The sequence below is a fragment of the Perca fluviatilis genome, chromosome 11 (assembly GCF_010015445.1).
Source record: "Perca fluviatilis chromosome 11, GENO_Pfluv_1.0, whole genome shotgun sequence".
Taxonomy (NCBI): Eukaryota; Metazoa; Chordata; class Actinopteri; order Perciformes; family Percidae; genus Perca; species Perca fluviatilis.
Window position 1 is genome coordinate 36,189,152 of NC_053122.1, and position 26,366 is coordinate 36,215,517.

At 43.3% G+C, this 26,366-nt stretch overlaps 1 protein-coding gene and 1 long non-coding RNA gene across 2 annotated transcripts in view; one reads left to right on the forward strand and one right to left on the reverse strand.

The window, feature by feature from the left end:
• Window positions 1–26,366, reverse strand: part of LOC120568723 (contactin-associated protein-like 4) — a 202,240-nt gene that overhangs the window by 45,865 nt on the left and 130,009 nt on the right. Inside the window, exons 12-16 of the mRNA XM_039816408.1 lie at window positions 26,198–26,317; window positions 25,251–25,451; window positions 8,013–8,175; window positions 4,569–4,696; window positions 3,112–3,282 (exon numbers count right to left, since the gene is read on the reverse strand). Coding sequence (XP_039672342.1) covers window positions 3,112–3,282; window positions 4,569–4,696; window positions 8,013–8,175; window positions 25,251–25,451; window positions 26,198–26,317 — 783 coding nt within the window. The remainder of the gene's footprint in view (window positions 1–3,111; window positions 3,283–4,568; window positions 4,697–8,012; window positions 8,176–25,250; window positions 25,452–26,197; window positions 26,318–26,366) is intronic.
• LOC120568724 lies at window positions 15,400–17,090 on the forward strand. Its single transcript, XR_005640756.1, has 3 exons — window positions 15,400–15,637; window positions 16,654–16,877; window positions 16,994–17,090. It is a non-coding gene; the product is annotated as an uncharacterized LOC120568724 (long non-coding RNA).

Genomic DNA, 26,366 nt, shown 5'->3' on the forward strand with positions numbered 1-26,366 from the left:
GTGTTCCCCTTGTCCAGTGTCAGATCATTGTTTGTGTTTGTGTTTGTGTTCGTGAGTTTCATCATTAAATCCTCGTTTTCAACTTACTCCTGCCTGCCTGCCTGCCTGCTCTCTGCATTTTTGGGTCCGCCATTCCCTACTCCTCCCTGCTACACCTGACAGTGTGTCCCTTTCATCCAATTTCTAAAACAAATTCCTCTGAAATGCAATGCAAAACAAAAACCACAAACAGAACCAAACTAAGAAGGTAAAGTAAGGTGAAAAAGCTTCAAAAGGCAACTAGAAATGACTAGTAATAACTGATTCAAGGCACCTATACAAGCTGTTCTGATGGGCCACACCACTGCTGCCCATAAATGTGTAGCTCATACCATCCGCAATACTGCCGTAACCATATAACCACAAGGACACCTTGTTGGGTAATACAGCTATATTTCAAATGACAAAATTTATGGCAGGTTGTAAACAAACACCCCACACCCGGCCACATTTCCACGGCACCCATAAACTAAATAACACCCTGATGGTAATTACTGTCATAATGTAAATGAAACACTATGGGGCCCGTAAATGTGTGCATTAACACAAGAATCAATCAACAGGGATTAATGGAGGGTCGCTGCTGAAATGCCCCTGAGAGTTCATAAAACAAGTGTCAACATAAAACACACCCTGCAATGATTATGATGAGTTCCTTTTATATGGATTTCACCTTGGTTGCATTTTATTTAGTTGTGTTGCGAATGCAATGTTGTCCCATGTGATCCAGCCATACGTTATCCACAGAGGCGTATGCAATGCATTCAACTGTGTTCTGCGGGGGTATGGCGTTGTATACTGTACGTGCCTCATTCCTGAGCGAGTAACTGTACAGTATCTCACAAAAGTGAGTACACCCCTCACATTTTAGTAAATGTTTCATTATATCTTTTAATGGGACAACCCTGAAGAAATTACACTTTGCTACAATGTAAAGTATTAAGTGTATAGCTTGTATAACAATGATAAATGTGCTGTCCCCTCAAAATAACTCAACACACAGCCATTAATGTCTAAACTGCTGAAAACAAAAGTGAGTACACCCCTATGTTAAATTTCCATAGAGGCAGGCAGATGTTTATTTTTAAAGGCCAGTTATTTCATGGATCCAGGATACTATGCATCCTGATAAAGTTCCCTTGGTCTTTGGAATTAAAATAGCCCCCCCACATCATCACATATCCTTCACCATACCTAGAGATTGGCATGGTTTTATGTCGGTTAGCCTAATAGCTAGTTTGATTTGCATTGAGAGATGATTTTATGGAAAGTACCCCATGCCAGGATTGGTGACAAAGCGCAGCCCTGGCACCTATGGTCATGAAGGCTGGGTCATGACTGAAAGAACGAGATCCAGGGTACAAGCGGCCGAAATGGGTTTCCTCAAGAGGGTGGCTGGCGTCTCCCTTAGAGATAGGGTGAGAAGCTCAGTCATCCGTGAGGAGCTCGGAGTAGAGCCGCTGCTCTTTCGCGTCGAAAGGAGCCAGTTGAGGTGGTTCGGGCATCTGGTAAGGATGCCCCCTGGGCGCCTCCCTAGGGAGGTGTTCCAGGCACGTCCAGCTGGGAGGAGGCCTCGGGGAAGACCCAGGACTAGGTGGAGGGATTATATCTCCAACCTGGCCTGGGAACGCCTTGGGATCCCCCAGTCAGAGCTGGTTAATGTGACTCGGGAAAGGGAAGTTTGGGGTCCCCTGCTGGAGGTGCTCCCCCCGCGACCCGACACCGGATAATATAGTTATCTGTGCTCAAAACATACAGTTACTTGCTCAGGAATGAGGCATATATATATATAATGCCATACGGGAAGGAAACAACGGAAAACAACAAACAATGCAACCTAGAGCAGATCAAAATATTGGAAACACGCAAGCAGCACCAGAAGAAAACAAGCCCTACAAACTCCATACAAACCAGCCTGTCAATAACAAAAACTAGATTTAATCCAACCTCATAGAGTAAGGATATACGGATGGGTAAATATTACCAACCTCTACTGTAACAATTTTAATCCCAGCACTGGGAAACAAATCATAAGGATATGAGTGTATATGTGTTTTGTGAAGTATGAGTGTTCACAGTTCAATAAAAAAATCTATAAAAAAAAGCACCCAGTGAATCTAAAAATCAGATAAAGAGTGAAACAATTATATTCCGAAGTTTCCCTTTAGTGCATCTTCTAACTGCATCACTATTAGACTCATCATTAGAAATAAAAGAACATTCTTTTAGTTTTGCCATCACACTCTAAATCACACATAAACCATAAAGGGTTTCAAAGGAACACGCCGATTTATTGGGACTTTGTCTTATTCAGTGTATCCCCCAGAGTTAGATAAGTCCATACATACCCTTCTCATCTCCGTGTGTGTTGTAACTCTGTCTGATGCCCCCACCGCTAGCCTAGCTTAGCACAGATCCTGGAGGTAACCGGCTCCATCTAGCCTACTGCTTCCAATAAGTGACAAAATAACGCCAACATGTTCCTATTTACATGTTGTGATTTGTATAGTCACAGCGTGTACAAATAACAAGGTCACATGAGACACAGCCATCTTCTAACCGTATACATACTGGGAACTATATTCTCAGAAGGCGAAGCACTGCTACTTCTGCTACTTGGGCGGAGTGATTTGCCCGAAGCACCTGAGAAGCCACGTGGTGAGGAGCAGAGAGTAACGACTGGAGTTTGCTCAGAGTTGGAGTAATATCACTCCGCCCAAGTAGCAGTGCTTGGCCTTCTGAGAATATAGTTCCCAGTATGTATACGGTTAGAAGATGGCTGTGTGTCATGTGACCTCGTTATTTGTACACGCTGTGACATACAAATCACAACATGTAAATAAGGAATATGATAATTTATCATCTAATGAGCGGAGTAGGGCTAGATGAAGCGGTTACCCAGGATACTACGGAGATGAGAAGGGTATGTATGGACTTATCTAACTCTGGGGGATACAGTGAATGAGCTAAAGTCCCAATAAGTCGGTGTGTTCCTTTAAAGACACACACACAAATATCCCCTTTAACTGTGTTTTCTTTGGATTCAGTATCCCTCCTCCAGCTCCTACTCACAGCTCAATTCGATCCGGATGAAGTCTTTGATGCCCAGGTTTTCCAGGAACACGCCGGACGAGGCCGTGGTTTTGAACAGGAAGGAGATATCTGCGCTCAGCTCTCCGTGGAAGGTGGGGAAGTGGAGGTACGACGTCCCCTTGTCGAAAAACGCAGCGTTCCAGAAGTTCTCTGAGAAACAAAATGAAAACTTTCCTTAAATAGAAATCAAATCAGAAGCTAATTAGCTGAAAAAACAATGGTGTACAGTAATCTGACTATGTTTTGACTCGTGTCTGGAGCTTTAAGCAGGTAATTAAAAATGATAAGTACAAAACATTTGAAGAGAGAAAAAAACAGTTTTAATGATGTAATGTTGCCCAGTGACAGCTGTTATAAAAACATTAACAATGCCTAGGGTTTTATATTCTCTAGTTTTGATGTTATGCGGATTACACAAACAAGATAGAACTTGTTAACACGTTGGTGAGCTTTAAAAATGTCGGTAGGTGGACAGAGCCAGGCTCCTGCAGCTGTTTCCAGTCTTCATGCAATGCTAAGCTAACTGGCTGCTGGTTGCAGCTTCGTGTCAGACAGACACGAGAGTGGTATCAATCTTCTCATCTAACTCTCTACCAAAAAAAGCAATAAAAAGAGTATTTCCCAAAAGATGGGACTGTTGCTTTCAAAGCATCTCTGGGCCTGAAAAAAACTCTGTCTGTGTTGTATGAGGATTTGTTTTTCAAATAAAACCAGCATGTGTTTGTCTGTCAGTCATGCACTTGCATTTTTTTTTTTTCTTAAGATAAGATAATTTAAAAAGCCTTTATTTGTGACAGGACAGCTTATACATGAAAGGGGAGAGAGAGAGAGAGGGGGAATGACATGCAGCAAAGGGCTGCAGGTCGGAATTGAACCCGCGGACTGAGCCGCTGTATATGGACGTGTGCTCTACCAGGCGAGCTACCCAAGCGCTGCAGTCATGCAGTCTGACAGAATAAACATTTCCGTGAGAGGAAGGATCCTGTCGCCGTGTTGTAACTACCATCGGCAACTGGACTACTTTTTAGATGCATTTGTGCTTTATTTTGGAGTATCGCTGAACTAAAAAGGTTCTGAATAATTCTTCCAGCGCTGCCCTTATATTAGCCAAGTTTGCTCTCTGAGCCCCAGGATCAGCACCACGGCCAGTGCCTTGGCCCGGTTGGTGCTGCTGCCCTGTTTCAGCACCACAGCCAGCGTCTTGGCCCGGTTGGTGCTGCTGCCATGTTTCAGCACCACAGCCAGCGCCTTGGCCTGGTTGGTGCTGCTGCCCTGTTTCAGCACCACGGCTAGCACCTCAGTGCTGCACTGTCTGGATTTACTTCCCTTCTGCTCAGCTCGCTCTGTTCTCTCAACACCATCACCAGCAAAAGATTTAGGAGAGTGCAGGCGAAGCAAACCATCGTCCGTCAACTTGAGAACTGGGTTGGACTTACTGTCTCCATGACAACGGAGCGGGCCCACCCTGTATGCGGCATCTGACCCGGGCCTCTGGACGTCACCCAGCACCAGAGACCTGACAGGGAGGCTCTCCTTATGGGCGAGCAGGCCCGAGTCTTCAGCCCTGCAGGAAAAGAAAAGACAAAGGGGAAGAAGTAGTTTAACAAAAAGAAACAGGAGGAGGAGGAGAGGGGAAGAACAAAAGGAGATGAAGAGATAGGAGAAGATGGACAATTAACTTATATGTCTAAGACGAAAAAAATGTGGATGGGGAGAATCCACAAACACACTCTACTCACATAGCCAAAAAACATGATAATTTGCTCGCAAAGATGGGTGCTTGTTTTTAAAGTTACATCACTCTTGTGACAATGTTACACGCTGTAACTAGCTGATGTAAACGTTGCAGTGTGTAGGTGCAATCTCACGGGGACCTATTTATTCCAAAACCAAATTAAAGCCATCCTGACAGTCAACATCCATCGCTGGCAGTTTCTGGAACAGCTACTACTCAAAACAAGACACGTCCTGTCCATTTACACCCACACACAGCTTCACACACTTAAGATAATCCTGCTGTTAGCCTGGCTGCTGAGAGAAGTTTGGATAAAACTACATCCAGGATGGGAAGCGAGCAGGGTATACAGCACTTATATAGAGTGTGATGAAATATTGAAGAGCAGCACCTCCGGTCTGTAAAAATAGAGCTGGCATTGCACAAACAGTTTGTACTGGGAAATGAAAATTCAGGGAAAAGTACTGGCCCAAAGGCCAGAGGAAGATCTGACTCCAGTTATCTATGCACTCTCATGCAACGCACGTTGGTTAGTGAGACTAATGACACCAGAACTCAGGGATCAAAACTGAGACGATAGATTCAAGTCAAGAAAGTTTACTGAAGTCCAGCATTTAAGCTCACGAAACATAATCGTGAGCTCACAAAAATGACACTGAGGCTGTGTTTAGACGAAAATGATCTGAAGAGAAAGCGCGAAAGTGGCACTGCGTTCTAACTTTTTATTCCGCGTTTAGACGAGTGCTATGGGGGGGGGGGAATCCACCAAGCCCGCAAACCTGCGTAGAACCTTCCTTCTACTTGTCTTCCTCTCCTCTCCCTAGTAGCGCGATGCGAACAACAACAGCTGACAATTTAGTCTGGACAGACGAGGAGGTGGAGTTATTGCTCCAAACAATGCACACACACACACACACACACACACACACACACACACACACACACACACACACACACACACACACACACACACACACACACACACACACACACACACACACACACAGACATGCGGCACTGTCTAAATTGTTTCTACGATTGGAGGAGTGTATCAATGCTTCTGTCTCCAAAGCCAGACAATAAACTCATTACGTCTCTTTTTGAGTCTTCCTTTCCATAGTCAGTTAATGGGCCCCTACACACACACACACACACACACACACACACACACACACACACACACACACACAGCGTCACACGCACACACATGCGGCGCACACACATGCGGCGCACACACACGCGCGCGGCACACACACACGCTCGCACAGTGTGTTTTTTTGCCCTTTAGACGGGAACGCGACGTTGGAGCGTTTTTTAAGATTTCCACTCTGGAGGGTGGTTTCAAGTTTTTTGCGTTTTTAAGCCTCAAAAATGTTGTTTTCACCCGCGAGCGTTGTCTTGTAAACAGGGCCTCAGTTTCCCTGACCGCAGACAAAGTATACGGAGTTCAAGTCAGGAAAGTACACACACATACATTGACCCGAGAGCCCCCCCCTCCCGTTCCACTTCACCGTCTGGTACAGAAAAACACACACTCACATTCCTGGGCTATAAAGGTAATCAAAGCTTAAGCTAACTATCTGTGTGACCGACTCTATACATTATACAGGGAATACAACTTTAATACTGAGAATAACACATCTAGATTATAGAAGTATTTCTACATAAGGCAGAAAGTGAGGCTAAGGCAGGGACGCTTTTAACACGAGGAAAGGTAAAAATCTTTCCTCTACTCAAATTAGCTAAGTCCATTTGTTGTTTGCTGCACTGCCAAAGTTACAAGTCCATTTTCTAAAGGTTTCTGCAGGTAAACAGTCTTAACTCGTGTGAAAGATTACATTTTGGGCTTTTCCGCCTTCAATGACGACAGGACAGCTAGGTGAGAAAGTGGAGAGGGAGGGGGGAAGACATGCAGGAAACCGTCACAGGTCGGACCCGAACCCTGGACCTTTGCGCCGAGGCATAAACCCCTCAGCACATGCGCGCCTGCTCTACCACTAAGCCCACCCGGCCACCATCACGTACATTTTGCTGTGTATTCAGTAAAAGACGACCTCTGTTTACCATCAGGGTCATAATAATTTCAATAGAAAATTTCTTTCCTCACTTTTCTTTAAGTTAATCTCTCTTAATCAAAAATACTATCCTTTAACATGACTATATAATCCGTTTTAAAGTCTCTTATCTATCTTAGTTTTTTTATACAAAGACCTCAACAAGAGACAAAATATGTAATGATAGGCTAAATTTCACATTAAAGGTGCCCTGCCACACGTATTTCATTACTTTGTGGTGATGTCTGAAGTTCTACCATGGACTCTGTAACATTTTTTGTGGAAAAAATGCCTTGGTTACCTTGTTTCAAGCCATTCTAGCGTGGTATAGAAAGCCTGCAGGAAGACTCAGCTCGATTTCTGCCAGTTCTCATTAATATTCAACAAGCTAAGCTGTTTGAATCTGATTGGCTAACAGATAGCCAATGAGAGCCTGGCTGTCAGCATCCTTTACCCAGCCCAAGTGGGCGAGCTCATGAATAGTAATGAGCTCAGGCAACATGATGTCAGACTGACCAGCTGTTGTGATTGGTCTGATTTCTCTGCTTATTTCTGTTCAGTGGCTAGAGCTGACAGAGGAGCTAGCAGTTCATTTTCAAATTCACCACATAACACAAACACATATGGACCTACAGGTGTGTGTGTGTGTGTGTGTGTGTGTGTGTCAAGTAAAAACGGTTTTGTATGGCAGGGCACCTTTAAACTAAACTGATACTCTTGACAAGATTACTTTTGTCTAATTTGTAGAATTTTTAGTGCTGGAAAGCACAGCCTTTCCAGGCAATGGTCATCATGTTGTACCAGTTATTAAATAGAAATGCAAAGAAACAATACCACCACAGCATATACAGTATACAGATTACTGATTCAATTGTTCTCCATGTTGAAAATGATATACAACATTGTTCAACAGAACATTTTGTCTTACTACTACTTGCTTGTCTCCTGTTGTTTTTGTCATGGAACATGAAGCTTGAAGTAACAGGAAGCAAGTCACCCCGAAAAAGCCTTTATCTTGTGACTATGAATGTGGAGAAAGATGAAATATGCATAAAATATGACAAATATGTGTTAATTGATCATTTCAGTACCAGTCCATGCGGTCGGCGTCACAGTTGCAGTAGTGTTGTGGGTCCACGCAGTCGCCCTGCAGGCCGCAGACACACTGCTGGCTGCCTGGATGAGCTCCACCCCAATAAGTCTGCACCCGACCGGGACTGGGACCACCGAGCCACCAGCTGAACGGAGAGCCCTCTGAAACACACACACACACACACACACACACACACACACACACACACACACACACACACACACACACAGACACACAGCAACAACTGATACTTATGTCATGTATGAGAAAACAATTGGTTCACTTAGAGGCTTACTATTCTCAGTGGTGGAATGTAACTAAGTACATTTACTGTACTCAAGTACTTATGTACTCAAGCACAAATGTTGAGGTACTTGTACTTCACTTGAGTCTTTTCTTTTCATGCCACTTTCTACTTCTACTCCGCTACATTTCAGAGAGAAATATTGGACTTTTTACTCCACTACATTCATCTGTTACAGCTTTAGTTAATAGTTACTTTGATTCTAAAGTAAACTAGCCAACAATATAACGGCCTACAAGTCCAGCTGAGATGATGAGACCATTAAAAACACAGCTGGTTGGATCCTTTACTCTTTCTACAATGGGAGGAGAGTTCTGCATTGACTACTTTTACTTTTAATACTTTAAGTACATTTTCCTGATCATGCTTACAGACTTCTACTTAACCCTCTTGTTGTGCTTGGGTCAAAATATGACCCGTTTTCAAAATGTCTATATCAAAAATATGGGTTTATTTTTAACCAAATTACCCAAAAAGAACATGGATGGTTCCCTACAACGCGTCTTCGCTAGTACAATTAATGATTGAATTTTGAGTGTTTTATTCAATTTTATAGCATTTGAAAAAATAACTGACTAAACTTTAACATACACCAGTCACTGATTATATATCAACGTGCTCTCCTCTAATATTAGTCAAAATAATTCATAAATTCCGCTTTTTTAATTGAAAAATTTCAATTTCATAAACACAAGGCTTATTGACCACGTCAAACATTTAAAAAAGTTTAAAAAAAAGGGACAAAAACGTCACAAAAAGTGTTTTTCTATGTTGACCTGAGAGGACATGGCCGGCGAGAAGACAACACAAGGGTTAAGTAACATTTTCAATGCAGGACTTGTACTTGTAACAGAGTATTTTTTACAGTGTAGTATTAGTACTTTTACTGAAGTAAAAGATCTGAATGCTTCTTCCACCGCTGACTATTCTGTTCAATAGTGTTTGTACTCTTCTAAAACTCCAGGAAACAAAGAAACGTGTGCTGAGAGAAAATGGCTAACTGCTTTACTGTTTAAAAGCAAGGTGATAACCATATTTACTTCTTCCACACATTTCACCAAAAAAGATTTAATTTAGTGAATAAGCATTGGACCAGGTCTGCCTTGGTGACATGTAATACTTGGGTAACAGTGACATGACACTGTCATGAACACATGACACTGTCATGACACATGAACCCTAACCCTAACCCTTAACCCAAACCTAACCATAACTTGTGATGACAAAAACTGAATGACACTTACTAAAAGAAGCGTTATGTCATCAACATTTATGACTTGTTCATAATGTTTATGACACGTTTATGACAGTGTCATGTCACTCTTATGTAGATACTTTCAAGTGAAGTGTAACCTAGACTTCTATTTAAACACAGTAGCTTTTATGGGCATCATAGGATCTCATCCTGAAACATTACCGATACAATCTGAGCATTTGAAGATGATACACAGTGGGACTGTTGCTTTCTCTTCACTCCCGCTGGGAAAGCCGCAGAGTATCTTAAAGCGCCCATATTATGCTCATTTTCAGGTTCATAACTGTATTTTAAGGTCGTACCAGAATAGGTTTACAAAAAACACCATATTTTTGTTGTACTGCACAGCTCTCTCTCACTGCTGCAGATCCTCTTTTCACCTGGTTTCTGTTTTAGCTACAGAGTGAGACCTCTTTTCATCTTCTTCTTCACTACTATCTTTGATTGCACTCGCACATGCTCAGTAGCTCAGATGTAGAGCATGTCAGCTAGCTAACTCTAGAGACAGTAAAAGAGAGTCTGTTTCTCCAACTTTGGTCAGTTACAAGGCAGGATTAGCTGGGAGACTTCTAAATGAGGGCACACATGTAAGTAGTTCTTTTGTAGATTATGGTGAACTTGTGTGTGTTGTAGCAGTGCTTTGCTATTGAGAACGACGTAGAATGCTAGCGTTAGCATTAGCGTTAGCATTAGCGTTAGCATGCTAATGCTAACGCTACGAGCTAACGGTTGTGGTTAGCCAGCTCATTTCGGACTGTGACATCACAAATCCCAGAAAAAGTGTTTTTTTCATAATATGGGCACTTTAATATGATAAAACTGAAAGCTTTTTGAACAAAACATTGAGGCCATGAAATACAAAAAAATATCTGCTATTGTGTGTTGCTAGCATCATTGAGTGCGGGTTGTGAAAGGTCCATCCATACCTCATTCCAAAAAATCTGCGAAACCCCTACATTGCTTTTATTTTATTTATTTTACTGAAACCTTTTTCCACTAAATATGTCCATAAATACTGTCTGGACATTGTTGCCCTCAACATGTACTGCTTATTTCTTGTGATTGCAGACTGCAGTTTGCTAACTAATTAGCCTACACTTTATTGTAAGCTACTCTAAGGGCCCTATCTTGCACCCGGCACAGTGCTGCGTGAAGCAAGAGGCAAGTGTCTTTGCTAGTTTAAGACCGACGCAGTTGTCAATTTCCCGTCCAGCGCCCACGTCGTTTAAATAGCAAATGCACCTGCGCCCATCTGTGCACCCATGGGCGTGCTGGTCTTACGGGGAGGTGTGTTCAGGTGCATTCTTGGCATATTACTATCTTGAAGGAGCGGGAAGTGATCGTGCCATTGACCAACAAAAACCTGGTCTAAAGTCAATAACGCAGCATTTCATTGTTATTTTTAGAGCGCATTAGGGAAATGCGCGAGCACACTATGCCTGTTACACACACAGGGACGTGCAGCAGCACATAAACATGCAAAAGATTAAAAAATATTTAAGATTATTAAAAATATTAGAATACAATTAATTGGGAGACAGTTTGGGACAACATTTTCCCGCTGTTCCAAGAACCCAAATCACCAGCAGATCAACTTCAACATATACCATAGGACACGTGTCAAACTCATGGCCCGAGGGCCAAATCCGGCCCCTCGCACATTCTGATCCGGCCCACATATCAATTTAGGTTCACAATACATTTTGGCCCACCTGGCACAATTTGGCAAATTTGCCGACTTTGAGTCTCAGAAATTCCCACAGAAGCAGAAAGTTTGCATAGTCAGGCTGCGAAAGAGCTTGTTGTGAGTCAGCTGTGTGGTAGCCTACTTAGAAAAAGTAATCATTGTTTTGCTTGATTTGCTAAATTCTAGGATGGCTTTGGAACTTTTTTGCTCACTTTTTCAGAGCTTTATGTGGACCAAACTGTACGTGAGAAGACTTATGAGACATGCAATAATTGAGTCAAAGATATTTTACTTTTTCGATTAAATAAAAGCATGTCAATAAACTATACATGTCTGGCCCTTGATGTTTAATTCTCTTTTTCCAGTGTGGCCCTTAGTGAAATGGAGCTTGACACCCATGCCACAGGACATATTGGACTCCTCAGAAGAGATATGTCTCTAAAGCCATTCCTAATCCCTATTGCACATTCTGCCAACCTGAAGAAACTGGAACTTTCCAGCACATGGTCTGGGAGTGTGAACAGGTGCATGAGTTTTGGAAAAAAAACAACATCAATAATATCTGATGTGATTGGATGTCGAATTCCTACTGACCAGATTGTTTTGTTACTTAATGGTGCTCTAAGCGATGTTGGGTGACGCTACTTCTTGTGTCATGAATCCAGCATCCTGAGCCTGTTTTGCCTATGTTTTGTTTTGCTCTAACCTGAGGTTTGTTTTTCTGAGTTTCCCTGAACACATCCCGGCTGATTCACCAACTGCCTACACCTGCTGCTGTCTGCACACCTGGTCCTACTTACCATCCACTGCACCATTTAAGCTGGGACCAGACAATCATTCCCTGCTGGATCGTTAGCGTACACAGTATGTTGTTGCTCTCGTATCAAGCTCCTAGTTTTGCCAAGTTTTTTTGCTCCTTTTTGCCTGTCGCTAATCAGCTGCCTGTTCCTCTGCCTACAGTACCTCACCTGGATTGTCACTCTCACCTGCCTGGCTGTCGACTTCACTACAGTGCATTTGGATCAGCACAAAACCCTGCCACCTTCCAGCCCCACTCCCTGCCGACCAACTGGACCAAACCATTTCCACATTCTATTCCAAATAAATACTCACCTTGTCAAACTACTTACCTTGTCCTGGCCTGCGTTTGGGTTCCTGCACTGGACTAATCCTGACAGAACGATCCGGCCAAGATGAACCCAGCGGACCTGGACTCTGTACGGCATGCCATTTCCCAGCAAGGTCACATGATTGGACAACACAGTGTGGCACTACAGGAGGTAACGACTGCTATTCGAGATCTAACCACTAGTTTTACCTCGGTCCGGGCTCAGCTCAGTGCTCCTGCAGTTTCTTCACCACCTGTTTCTCTGCCCTCGCCTGCCATCTCAGAGGCTGTGTCGCTCCGAGAGCCCAAAGTTCCGACGCCGGATAAGTATGATGGGGATTTGGGAGGATGTCATTCCTTTCTCATGCAATGTGACTTGGTTTTTGACTTGCAGCCCTACTCCTATGCTTCTGATAAAGCTAAGATTGCCTTTGTAATCGAACTGCTCCGGAGATTGTCACGGATTGTCTGTAGAGGAGCGCCAGCATAGACGTGAGTCAGGAACCATTACATCTCCTCATGCCCACAGAAGCCGTTAAACTCCCAGGCTCGCTAAGAGTGGGAGGATTCTTAGTGAGCCAATCTCAGTTTTCCAACAGTTCTGTCAGACCTCCAGTTCATGTCAAACTCATGAACTCTAATCATTCTGTTGAGATTAATGCTTTGATAGATTCAGGGGCGGATGACAGCTTCATGGACGGAAATCTGGTGGAACAGCTGGGGCTCTCCAAGGAATGTCTCCCGGAGGCCATTGAAGCTACCACACTTAACGGCGACTTATTGGCACGGATAACTAAGAGAACCGGACCAGTTAACCTGCTGATTTCTGGAAATCATTCTGAGGTCATATCCTTTTTCATCCTGCACTCTCCTCGCGCTCCTCTGGTTTTGGGTTACCCCTGGCTCCAAGAACACAATCCCACTATTGATTGGGCCACTGGCAAGGTAACCAACTGGAGTATTAAGTGTCATGCAGACTGTCTGAAAACTGCCTGTGCCCCCTCTGCTTCTAACCAGGATCTGGACTCTCCACCCCCAGAGATGTCCATGGTACCCGATGTCTACCACGACCTTCAGGAGGTGTTCAGCAAACAGAAGTCCCTGTCTCTGCCCCCACACCGACCTTACGATTGTGCTATCAATCTCATACCTGGAGCAACCTACCCTAAGGGCCGCCTCTACAGTATATCTAAACCAGAACGTGAAGCCATGGAAAGCTACATCAAGGACATTCGTCCCTCCTCTTCACCCCTGGGAGCTGGGTTCTTCTTCGTAAGTAAGAAAGACGGCTCCCTGCGGCCTTGTATTGACTACCGTGGGCTTAATGACATTACTATTAAGAACAAGTACCCTCTGCCCTTGATGAACTCTGCTTTTGACTCCCTGCATGGCGCGACCATTTTTACTAAGCTGGACTTACGCAATGCTTACCACTTGGTCCGAATTAAAGAGGGTGACGAATGGCTGATGGGATTCAATACTCCTATGGGCCACTTTGAGTATCTGGTCATGCCGTTTGGACTCACTAATGCCCCGGCAGTTTTCCAGAGTATGGTTAACGATGTTCTGAGAGACGTGATCGGTCGTTTTGTGTTTGTGTACTTGGATGACATTCTTGTGTTTTCCGAAGATCTGCCTAACTGCGTCAAACAGTCTCAGCGGTTTGACGCGTTAAGCTGAAATGTATTTTCACGCACACCATCTTCTTGGTTACATCATCTCCGAGGTCAGTTGAAGATGGACCTTGAGAAGGTTGCGCGGTACTCGATTGGCCTCAGCCCGAGTCAGGTTGCAACTCCAGAGATTTCTGGGGTTTGCAAATTTCTACAGACGGTTCATCCACGATTACAGCCGGAGTGCGCCCGCTCCGACCAGCCCTGACTTCTAGTTCCAGATCTTTCTGTTGGAATCCAGCGGCTAACGAGGCTTTACTGACTCTGAAGAAGCGCTTCACTGATGCACCTATCCTTTCTCACCCAGATACTTCTCGTCAGTTCGTTGTGGAAGTGGATGCTTCTGATGTGGGAGTCGGTGCCATTCTCTCTCAGCGGAGCTCCAGTGACAATAAACTTCATCCTTGTGCCTTTTACTCTCGTCGCCTCTCTCCAGCTGAAGTAAACTATGATGTGGGGAACCGGGAATTGCTCGCTGTGAAACTCGTCTTGGAAGAGTGGCGCCACTGGCTTGAGGGGGCTGAACAGCCGTTTGTGGTTTGGACCGACCACAAAAACCTTGCATATGTGCAATCTGCCAGACGTCTGAACTCACGTCAAGCCAGGTGGGCCTTGTTTTTTGGACTCTTCAATTTTTCTCTCACCTTTTGACCAGGCTCACGGAATGGCAAGGCAGACTCTCTTTCCCGGATGTTTTCCAAGGCTGTTAAAGATGAGGCTACTCCGGAGACTATTCTGCCACAGAAGCTCATCGTGGGTTCTGTCCAGGGTTCTAAATTAACACCCGCCAACCCGCCAAATGCGGGTTAAAATTCATTTTGGCGGGTGTTAATAAAAACTTACTAGCCAATTTGGCCGGTGATGTATGAGGCATAACATGCATGACACATAAGGGTCTGTTATCGGTCATTTATCCCCCTGGCAGTACTTCCTACATTTCCCAAGAACACTGTGCCGTAATGCTACGTGATGACGTTTCATACGCCCATTGGCTGCGCGCAGTTTGCAGTGAAACCAGCGCGAGAAACCATGGAAACGAACGGAGTCAGGAGCAGGGAGTAGACTGAAAGAAGAGAGAGTTAGCTAGCTAGCTAGCTAGCTAGCTAGCTAGCTAGTAACTAAAGCATAAAGTTAAGATTAGCTCAACTAAATGCTGCGGTGGTTGGGACAGACTTCTGGGGGCGAGAAGAGGAACGAGGCAGGGGATGAGGATATCAATCGAGAAATGAAGAAAAGAGAATTTTATGCCAAATGGCTGACGGGTCGTGAATGGCTTGTGTTTGATCACGAAAATGTCGTCATGTTTTGTCAGGATTGCGCGATCTGCGACGAAAAAAACAAAAAACGAATCAATTTCGTCGTAGGAACTACTAATTTTAAAGTCGAGGCAGTAAAGGACCATGAGAGTTCCCGAAGTCATCAGGAGAGCCTAAGGATTAAAACTGCCAAGACAGGCCGTATGGAAGAGAGCCTTGCTGGGAGAAGCCTCGCTTTATTGAAGACGTCTGAGTTGGAGAAGATGCAGCTACTTTTTCGAAATGCCCACACCATCGGAAAAAAGGGCAGGCCTTTCACCGACTTTGCATGGATGTGTGAGTAAGTGAATTAATGTTACTATTTACATGTTTCAGAAACAGTGCATTTAATACGATTCAGAGTGCTTAGCTACATAGACACAGGTGAAACTTTACCTTTTGGGGGTTTCAAAAAAAAGAAAAAAAAATCTCACTGACATGTAGCTACTGTGTTGTAGGCGCTAACAGTGGCTTCATTTACACAACAATTAATTTCAGGGTGGACAGGAAGAAAGGCTTGAAGATAGGAGAGACATACACAAATGACTACCAGGCAAAAGAGTTCATACACTACATAGCAGAAGAAGAGAGAAGAAAGATGAGGGCAAGATTATCAGATGGCAAGTTCATCTCGGTCATGTCAGATGGATCTCTGGACAGTGCAGTGATGGAAGAAGAAATGGTCTACGTCAGGAGTGCCAGTGAGGGGAAGGTCAAAGTTGATTTTGTCGGGGTAAAAGCTGTCTCAAAGCCAGATGCTACAAATATAGCTGAAGCAGTGTGCAGTATAATGGAAAGTGGAGTCAGCACTGATTGGAAGAACAAGCTAGTGGCAATCACCACAGATGGAGCATCTGTAATGACAGGAGTAAACAATGGTGTAGTTACAAAACTGCGTGCAGACAGACCAAATGTGCTGGGGATCCACTGCATGGCCCATAAGCTAGAGCTTGCCTTTTCAGATGGAATAAGGAAAAATGTGATGGCCAGGAAAGTTGAGGACCTGTTGAGTGGACTCTACACCTTATATCATAAGAGTGGAGTGAACAGGGCCAGCTTAAAGCAACTTAACTAAGACTCCACATGAAGGCTTTGATGCCAACCAGAGTAGGTGGAACCCGGTGGCTACCACATCTCTTCAAAGCACTTGACCATTTTCTCAGGGGATATGCTGGCATTGTACGCCACTTGGAGAAGGTATGTTAATTTATAGCCTACTAAAACCAGCAGTGTAGATGGATTATTTAATGTTTGCTTTCTTTTTCTTTTAATCAGTTTTAAATGCTGTCTGATATAATGCAGTTGTTTTGTTTGTAGTCCCAGGAGGCCACGAACATCAATTTTGTTCTGAGGGCAAAAGCCAAGGGGTTCCTCAAAATAGGCAAGGATGGTGGAGTGCTCAGGTTTTGCTGCCTTCTCCATGACACCATCTTCCAACTGAGCAACCTCTCCAAGTCACTGCAGAGGTCAGTGTCAACCCTGGCTGAAGCTCAGAGCTGCCTTTCCTCTACTCAGGCTGTCATAGAAAAGTACAAGTCAAGGTATGTATCTTATACTGGATCCTATAATTTATGATTTGATTTTAGGTTGTGTTTGTGTGTTTTCACCTCAGTATAAATAAAAAGATGCCCATCCATCTATCTCTGCACAACTGTAGACCTGGGCCTAAGCTGAGAGCAGTGCTGTACACAGACTCCTATGAGGGAGTCCTCCTGAAGCTTACTGATGCCGACCAGCATGACAAGGCAAAGAATGAGCTGATCGATTCTCTTTGCCGGTGCATCACTGTTAGATTTAGTGATGTGAACAGTGGTGTCCTGCAGGCTATGCGGCTGACCAGCTTCCAGTGCTGGCCAGAGGCAGACACGAGTTCAGGTTAGCAATTCAAATGTAATGAACAAATCTTTATGCATTTTATGTTTTAAGATAACTGCTTAACTTTATATTAATTTTTTTCCCTTTTGTTCTCAGATTTTGGTGATGAAGAGGTTAACAAACTCATCAGTCACTTCCGACCTCTTTTACTGTCTGCTGGAGTGGATGTGGAGTTGATCCCTGATCAATGGACAATTCTCAAGACTGAACTGTACGCAGCAGGATTCAGCCAAGGTACTTGGACAACGTTTGAGAAAGAAAATCTCATACTCATGTACCTTATCAGTAGCATTTTTAAACAAGTGCTTGAAAAGTTCCCAAGCTCTATAGAAATGTCTAATATTGTGAGACAGTTTTGTTTATCAGGAATCAGAGTAAATGTCATTTGTTAAAGACACAATCCAAATTTGATGCCATCTTTTAATAACTAAAGTTGCATTTGAAAATGCATAATTGTTTGCAAGTGCATAATGCATATTGCCTGTCTCACCCTGCTACAGGAACCTTTGAGAAGACCTGGCCTACTGTGAACAGAATGCTGCGCCATCGGTGTCCTGATGTTCTTGATCTTTTTGATGCTCTCCTCACCATCCCTGCAACTACAGCTGACTGTGAAAGAGGGTTCAGTGTTATGAAGCAGGTAAAGAGTGACTGGCGCTCACGCCTAAAAGGTGAGACCCTCTCGGACCTCCTTAAAACCCAGTTGTGCCCACCTGACATCAAAGACTTTGATCCAACCAAAGCCATTGACATCTGGCATGCTGACAGTGTGCGTTCACGCAGTCCTGACTTTGTGCGCAAACATGGAACAAAAGGAACAGAGGGTGGCTCAGATTCGGATGGTACCACCTCTGAAGAAGAAGAGCTCTGAAGACGTGATTCAAATGATAAAAAAAAAAAAAAAAAAAAAAAAAAAAAAAAAAAAAAAAAAAAAAAAAAAAAAAAAAAAAAAAAAAAAAAAAAAAAAAAAAAAAAAAAAAAAAAAAAAAAAAAAAAAAAAAAAAAAAAAAAAAAAAAAAAAAAAAAAAAAAAAAAAAAAAAAAAAAAAAAAAAAAAAAAAAAAAAAAAAAAAAAAAAAAAAAAAAAAAAAAAAAAAAAAAAAAAATAAAAAAAAAAAAAAAAAAAAAAAAAAAAAAAAAAAAAAAATAAAGATAGATACTGTAGATAGAAAGATATAAAGATAGATAGATACTGTAGATAGAAAGATATAAAGATAGATAGATACTGTAGATAGATAAAGACATAAAGATAGATAGATATAAAGACAGATATAAATATAGATAGATATAAAGATATATACTGTAGATATATATAAAGATAGATAGATACTGTAGATAGAAAGATATAAAGATAGATAGATACTGTAGATAGAAAGATAGATACTGTAGATAGATATAAATATAGATAGATATAAAGATAGGTAGGTAGATACTATAGATAGATTGATCCCAAACTTGAAATGAAATGTTTGCACTTTCTGTGTATATTTTGTTTTTTTTGTTGTACTTTATATGTATTTTTCATGCCAAAAATTTTAATAAAATGATCAAATGCATTCAGTGGCACTCATAATTTCTCTTATTTTCACCGGAGAAAATTTGGCTAGTGGAAATTCTGATTGAAAATCACATTGGCTGGTGATCAAAAAAGTTAATTTAGAACTCTGGTTCTGTCACCTGGAGGATCGAGGAGGAGGTCATGACAGCCCTTCGACCTCAGCCTGGGCCTGGTAATGGTCCGCCAGGTCGTCTGTTTGTGCCCGACTCCGTTCGTTCTGCTGTGCTTCAGTGGGCCCACGCCAGCAAGATGTCTTGCCACCCCGGTGTGGCTAGGACTATGGCCTTGCTGCGCAAACGGTTTTGGTGGCCTGCCATGGGAGACCAGACTCGGAGTTTCGTTGCTGCATGCCCAGTGTGCGCTCAAAATAAGGGAACCAATCGACCCAGCTCTGGACTTCTGCATCCTCTGCCCATTCCTCGGCGACCATGGTCGCATCTGGCTCTGGATTTCGTGTCCGGGTTGCCCTTATCTGAGGGGAACACAGTTGTCCTGACGGTAGTGGACAGATTCAGCAAGTTCGCTCACTTTCTGCCCCTTCCCAAGCTTCCGTCCGCCACTGAGACCGCCAACATCCTGGTCAAGGAAGTGTTTAGGAAACACGGTCTACCTGGAGACCATTGTTTCTGATCGTGGCCCACAGTTCACATCTGGATTCCATCCCCAGTCTAATGGTAAAGCTGAAAGGGCCAACCAGAAGATGGAGTCCACGCTTCGCTGCCTCATCTCTTTTAATCCCTCCACCTGGTCCTCTCAGCTACCATGGGCTGAGTACGCCCATAACACTCTCCAAACCACTGCCACTGGGATGTCCCCCTTTCAGTGTCTGTACGGATATCAACTGCCTCTGTTTCCATCTCAGGAGAAGGATCTCTCAGTTCCCTCAGTCCAAGCTCACATCCGCCGTTGCCATCGGACCTGGCATCGTGCCAGGAGGAACCTTCTTCAGGCCTCAGACTGTTACCAGCGTCAAGCCAATCGTCACCGTGTCCCGGCTCCTGCCTACGCGGTTGGGGATAAGGTCTGGTTGGCCACCCGGAATCTGCCTCTGCGGACTGAATCCAAGGAACTGTCCCCTAAGTTCATTGGCCCGTTTGTGGTGGAATGGATCATAAACCCAGCTGTGGTCCGTCTGAAACTGCCAAAGACCCTCAGAGTCCATCCTGCCTTCCATGTTTCCTGCTTGAAGCCTGTTCTCCTCAGTCTCACACCGTTCGCCGGATCATAGACTCCAGGCGTCGTGGGCGGAGTTTCCAATACCTCGTGGACTGGGAGGGTTACGGTCCTGAGGAGAGGAGCTGGATACCTCGGCGCCAGATCCTTGATGCCGATCTGCTCCGGGACTTCTATAGGCTCCATCCTGGTGCTCCGGGCGGTCCGCCCGGTGGCGTCCGTCGGAGGGGGGGTACTGTCATGAATCCAGCTTCCTGAGCCTGTTTTGCCTATGTTTTGTTTTGCTCTAACCTGAGGTTCGTTTTTCTGAGTTTCCCTGAACATATCCCGGCTGATTCACCAACTGCCTACACCTGCTGCTGTCTGCACACCTGGTCCTACTTACCATCCACTGCACCATTTAAGCTGGGACCAGACAATCATTCCCTGCCGGATCGTTAGCGTACACAGTATGTTGTTGCTCTCGTATCAAGCTCCTAGTTTTGCCAAGTCTTTTGCTATTTTTGCTCCTTTTTGCCTGTCGCTAATCAGCTTCCTGTTCCTCTGTCTACAGTACCTCACCTGGATTGTCACTCTCACCTGCCTGGCTGTCGACTTCACTACAGTGCATTTGGATCAGCACAAAACCCTGCCACCTTCCAGCCCCACTCCCTGCCAACCAACTGGACCAAACCATTTCCACATTCTATTCCAAATAAATACTCACCTTGTCAAACTACTTACCTTGTCCTGGTCTGCGTTTGGGTTCCTGCATTGGACTAATCCTGACATCTTGTTGACATTCAAAGTATTTTTGAACAAAACGAAGACTAGCTCACTCCTCCCTCCTGCTCATCCCGTTCCCTCCTCCCCCGACCTCCCAAATCCTTCTTGTCCGTTATTGGCTGAACACTGGAACACAGTTTGTGTATGTTTACATGGTCCAGGTTGAACCACTTTGTTTTTGTTGGCGTGTGTGGACCCAGGGCTGTCTACAGAGAACGCGTTTTTTTTTACAGTGTGTTCAGGGGACCGGCAGCTCGTGGATAGTGAGGAGATGTTTGCTGTATGTGACGAAAGATGTTGTAGCCTAAAAATCACGTGACATCGCTTAGAGTACCTTTTAATGATGACTCTAAATTACACCTGCTTGAGAGACAGAGGAAGATTTGGCTAGCTGGCTCAACTGCAACCAAGAAAATGATAGCTCAACACTGGTTCCCCCCCCCGACTCGCTTTGTATAAACAGTGGTTGGTGTATTTTCTGGACATAGTTATGCTTGAGCTCTCTACAGCATGGATTAACAAAGCCAGGTCATCTACTATAGACCTATGGAGAAACACAGCAGCACAAATATCAGTCCTAATGACCTCAGCATCACAAGAAGTAGAGGAGAGTGACTAGATTGTCACTGTTTGTTTGTGTCTTTTGTTTTCCTCGAGATCGCAGAAGGTGGGGGGGTGGGAGAGGGTTTTTTTCTTGTTCAATTTGTGTTCATCTGTTATACGCACCACTTGACATTACCTGGCACGTATTGTGGAATTTCTTCTGTAAGTCTGTATGATAAATTGTGCTAAAAAGTAATGAAGAATTGATCCAAAAAAATAAAAAAAATTACAATGTGAAATAGTATTATGATATGATCTGCTTGCAGGCTTTCACTTCACGCACAATCGGATCAGTTTCTTCTCCTGAAAATCTCTCCTTCCTGCTCAGCAAATCCTCCATCATAATAGCAATGCGCCAAGGTCCAAACGCGCCTGGCTTTTAAAGGGAATGGGAGATGACACTCTGATTGGTTTATTGCATGTTACGCCCAAAACACACCTCTGATTAATGAAGACACTAAGTACAACCCTTTAGAACCATGCGCCGGGTGAACGGACCATGGATTCGTACATGCCTCCACCTGAGCCAGGCGCTTCACGCCGTGCGCTCAGATCGTTAAAATAGGACCCTAAGAGTATTAACTAAATGCAAAGAAAGTAAAACACCTCCCTTCCTTCCATCCATCCACTGCCCCTACTCTTTCCTCATCTACTGTTTGCCACAAACTGTTCCTGTCCTGTTTTTATGCCAACTGTCTCTGCTGCCTCACAGAAGATTGGCAGTGGATTAGAATGCATACGATAAACGTTGAATTTAATCAAAATTATAATCATGAAAAGTTTCCTGTCTACTCTGTCAAAGGCCGTTTTTGCCACAAGTCAACGTGGTTCTCTGCAGCATCCTGGCCCATTAATGACTTGATGGAGTTAAAGAGACAGCATCAGAAAACATTGGAAAAATTGGACCAACTTAATTGCACTCAGTCTTAAAGAAGGAGACATTTAAACAAATTGTACACAATGTATTAGTCTGGCTCACTGGTAGAAAGCAAGGAAATCCTTGGAACCTGATTAAGTTTGCAACAATCATTTTGTTTTGTTTGGGAGAGTGAGAAAGATGTGTGGAGCCGCAGGGAGTTACATGGTTTTTCTCCAGGGGTTTTGATTTTGTAGAAAATGTCTCATAACTCACTCTGATAAAATTAGATTCAGAGGCAAAACATCACAGCTTACGGTGCGGTCCAGCGGATACAATCAAGACGGAAAAGAAAAACACTAACATATTATTTAACTACCTTTTAAAGGTAATCATTAGTTTTGCCCTTTTTAGTCCGAGTTAAACCTTTTTCCCCCGCTGGAGGTAAATGAAGCAGAGTGGATCTGTCACCTCAGATGCAGAGCCAGCCTACGTCAACAGACTCCAAGTTGGAAAAGAAAAGCTTCTTTATTTTCTAGTTTGAATTAGAGCCCGACCGATATATCGGCGGGCCGATATTAGGCATTTTCCAAACTATCGGTATCAGCATTTATAATGGCCGATAAATTAATATTTAAAAAATAAAATAAAAATGGACGAAACCCCCTTCAACCATGTCCTGAGTGTTGGCATTGCGTAGTTTGTCCACCAGAGGGCACTCTACAGCGTCCCTGTTGATTTTTTTATTTTGTGTTATTTTTTTGTTCAAAGGACTTTAACTTTCATATCTTAAGTTTGTATTTTTAATCATTTTATTTATCAGAATTTAATATATTTTGATGTTCCTCTGTTTTGTTGGGACAATAAAACAAACAATTTTATTTTTAAACTGCATTATCATATTATTTTAGTGAGGACTCATAAATAACTACAAATAACTAATGTTAGGGAAATCTGTTTATGTTTTGTTACGCGTTTCTGGATTATTATTTTTTTTAATTATATATTGGCCAATATATTGGAATATCAGATTTTTAAATCACCAAATATTTGTATCAATATCGGCCTTATCAATCCTTTATCGGTCAGGCTCTAGTTTGAATCCCTGTGAGGAAAGTCTGAGCCAGGACGGTAGAAGAGCGAAACAGGAACCTCAGGCTGCATTCTAGTTTTTGCTTAGAAAAGGTTCCAAACTGTTCTTGTTCAATTGTGTTTGTCTGTTCTATATGTTCTATTTCTGTATCTCCTTTAGACTTCCCTTTGGACCATCCTTGAGCACGGGAAAGGAGATAATGCCACGAATACTTGCGGCAGCAACATTTAAGGCAACACACAATTGGTCCGTTTTCAAAAAACAAACAATATGCCTATGTTGCATACATTTTACAATTATTTTCAGACGATCCAACTACTTGGGATTTATGAGTGGACAGAACGGTTAGCGTGAGCAAATTAACTCAATGTGACGACCATTTCTTTTCACTTTTGTTACTGGTAGCTAGGGGTGCATGATATATCATGTCAACATCTCAATATTGTTATCGCGATATCAGGTTGCGTAGTATTATATCGAATGTGTCACGATAAGTATGCAATATTTAGTTTATTTTGTGGAGCGCTGCATCCCGTCTGTTGGCTGTGATTGAAACGCTATTATGATCCTGTTTCATTGGCCAGTTACCGTGCCACTTGCACATGTTAGTGCACGTCAGCGCACGGGTCCACTACGTGACAAACCCAATGGAGCGTACCACGTGACGTGTTCATATTTCGACAGAGTGACAGTGTAAGTGAAGAAATAGATAGAGACGCGGAACAAATCAGAGAAGCAAAAGAAAACTTGTGTCCTGTTCTCTTTATTTATATATATTTTATACTGTCCAACCAGTAAAACATGTCCTGTTCTGTAGACATGGTCCTTATTTATATATTTTATAATGTCCAACCACTAGAACATGTCCTATTCTGTAGACATGGTTCTTATTTCTTTGTTCATGTTGGACCAGTCCAATATGACCGTCAGTTGAAATAAACCTTGTGTTGTATTTGTTATGAGTGTTTTCCCATAACCTTTGTTATTTTACATGTTTAAAAATATCGAAATTATTTTTCACAATATTGCAATTGGATTCTCTGAGCACCATGGAAGTCCTCCTTCGCATCTTTCCTTCTCTTCGTTTCACTTTTCCTATGTTTTTTTTGTCTGACAACAATCTTTTAAATCGGTCTAGTATTAAAGTGCTCATATTATGTACATATTTTTGTGATGTTGAGCTCTGTTTTAGCTACTGAGTGAGACATCACACTTCTATTCCATCTTTGTTGGGAGTCACACATGTGCAATACCTAGGTAAGGACTACTAGCCAGTCAGAAGCAGAGTATGAGGGCGTGCCCTGACAGTACCTAGGTAAGGACTACTAGCCAGTCAGAAGCAGAGTATGAGGGCGTGCCCTGACAGTACCTAGGTAAGGACTACTAGCCAGTCAGAAGCAGAGTATGAGGGCGTGCCATGCTCAGTACCTAAGTAAGGACTACTAGCCAGTCAGAAGCAGAGTATGAGGGCGTGCCCTGACAGTACCTAAGTAAGGACTACTAGCCAGTCAGAAGCAGAGTATGAGGGCGTGCCATGCTAGCAGCTAGGCGAGCATTATAACGTGTGTTACAAAGTGACCACGTTTGTCTCTGAAGTAAAGGCTGGACTACAATAGAGCTGTTTGGAGCAGTTGGTGAACAGTGTTTTCTGTTGGAGATGGTAAGTCACTTTGGGGGGGGACTTTGGGCTTTTTCACTTTGTAAACCTATAACGTGCACAAAAAAGATATATAACACAATAAAGGAAAAGGAAAAAGCCAAAAAGCATAATATGAACACTTTAAGCAAGACCGATGCAGTCAGCAGTCAGCAAAACAAGCTGCAATGTAACGATAATGGGCAGTTGCACACCTTCACTTTGTGTCCACTCAAAGTGCCGTTTTTGCCAATGCCGTTTTCTATCGAGGTCAAGGAATAGTGCTTCGGAAAAGACATAGGATGCCATTTCTTCGACTTTTCGACTGCAGCCCTGGATAAACAAACAGGCTTTACCTGGAGTGTTGAGGAGGCGGGACTTCCTGCAGTGGTAGGACAGCTCCTGTTCGCAGTGCTCTGACTGGCTGATGGCGGCCAATAGCTGCTCCTCTTCAGTCGAGTAGTCAAACTGGACTGAATGCTGGTTTACACCTGGAGACGGCCGGACTCTAGTCAGCTCTGTGTTGTTGTGCTGGATCACCATCCACGTGTTCTCCTCTGTAGACAGACACACACACAAGGAAACACAGCAGTTACTATGATGCAAATTACACTAAATGGTCAGAAGTACTGTAGCTTCTGCTTGCAGCTTAAAGGTTCTTAAGATCAGGAGGGGAATAGAGTTACTTTTCTCCATTTTTAAATAAATTTTTTTGTCTTAAAGTGAAAAACTGCTGCACAGTGTCTCGCTTACTGCTGGTATACTTATCCATTCACGACATTTTGGTGTGCTCAACTTTCATCTGGTATGTGGTAAGCATCGCAAAAGTTCAATACTGTATATATGCATAAATTATGGCTAAATTAACCAATCAGAAAACCACAGAAAATTAGTGCAATTGTTTGAAACACCTTGGGCAAACACAAACGCACACACACACACACACACACACACACACACACACACACACACACACACACACACACACACACACACACACACACACACACACAAACACAGAGAAAAACATGTAAGGACAGAAAATAAAATCAACAATATTCTTTATCATCATGATAAATTATATCAACCCGCCAAGACATATACAGACAGGGAGATGAATGTGCGAGAGAGAGAGATTGAGGTAGAGAAGGGGGACAGAAAGGGGGAGAGCCTCTTGAAAAAACGGGGGGATGGAAGATAAAGTGGATCGGAGCGTGACGGGAGCATCATCATTCACAATTATGTAAATGTTAATCTTAAGAAACGTTGAGGGACGATGGGAGCGTGTGTGTGTGTGTGTCACCTGTCATGTTGCAGTAGACCAGCTGCGGTTTGATTGGTCCGCTGCCGTCCACGTCGATATAAAAATGTCCCGACGTGTTGCCGTTGTGCTTGTACGCCTCGCAGGACTGCTGGTACACAGCTGGGAGGAAAAATAATGAGATCAGCTCAACATGAATCACATCCACAAC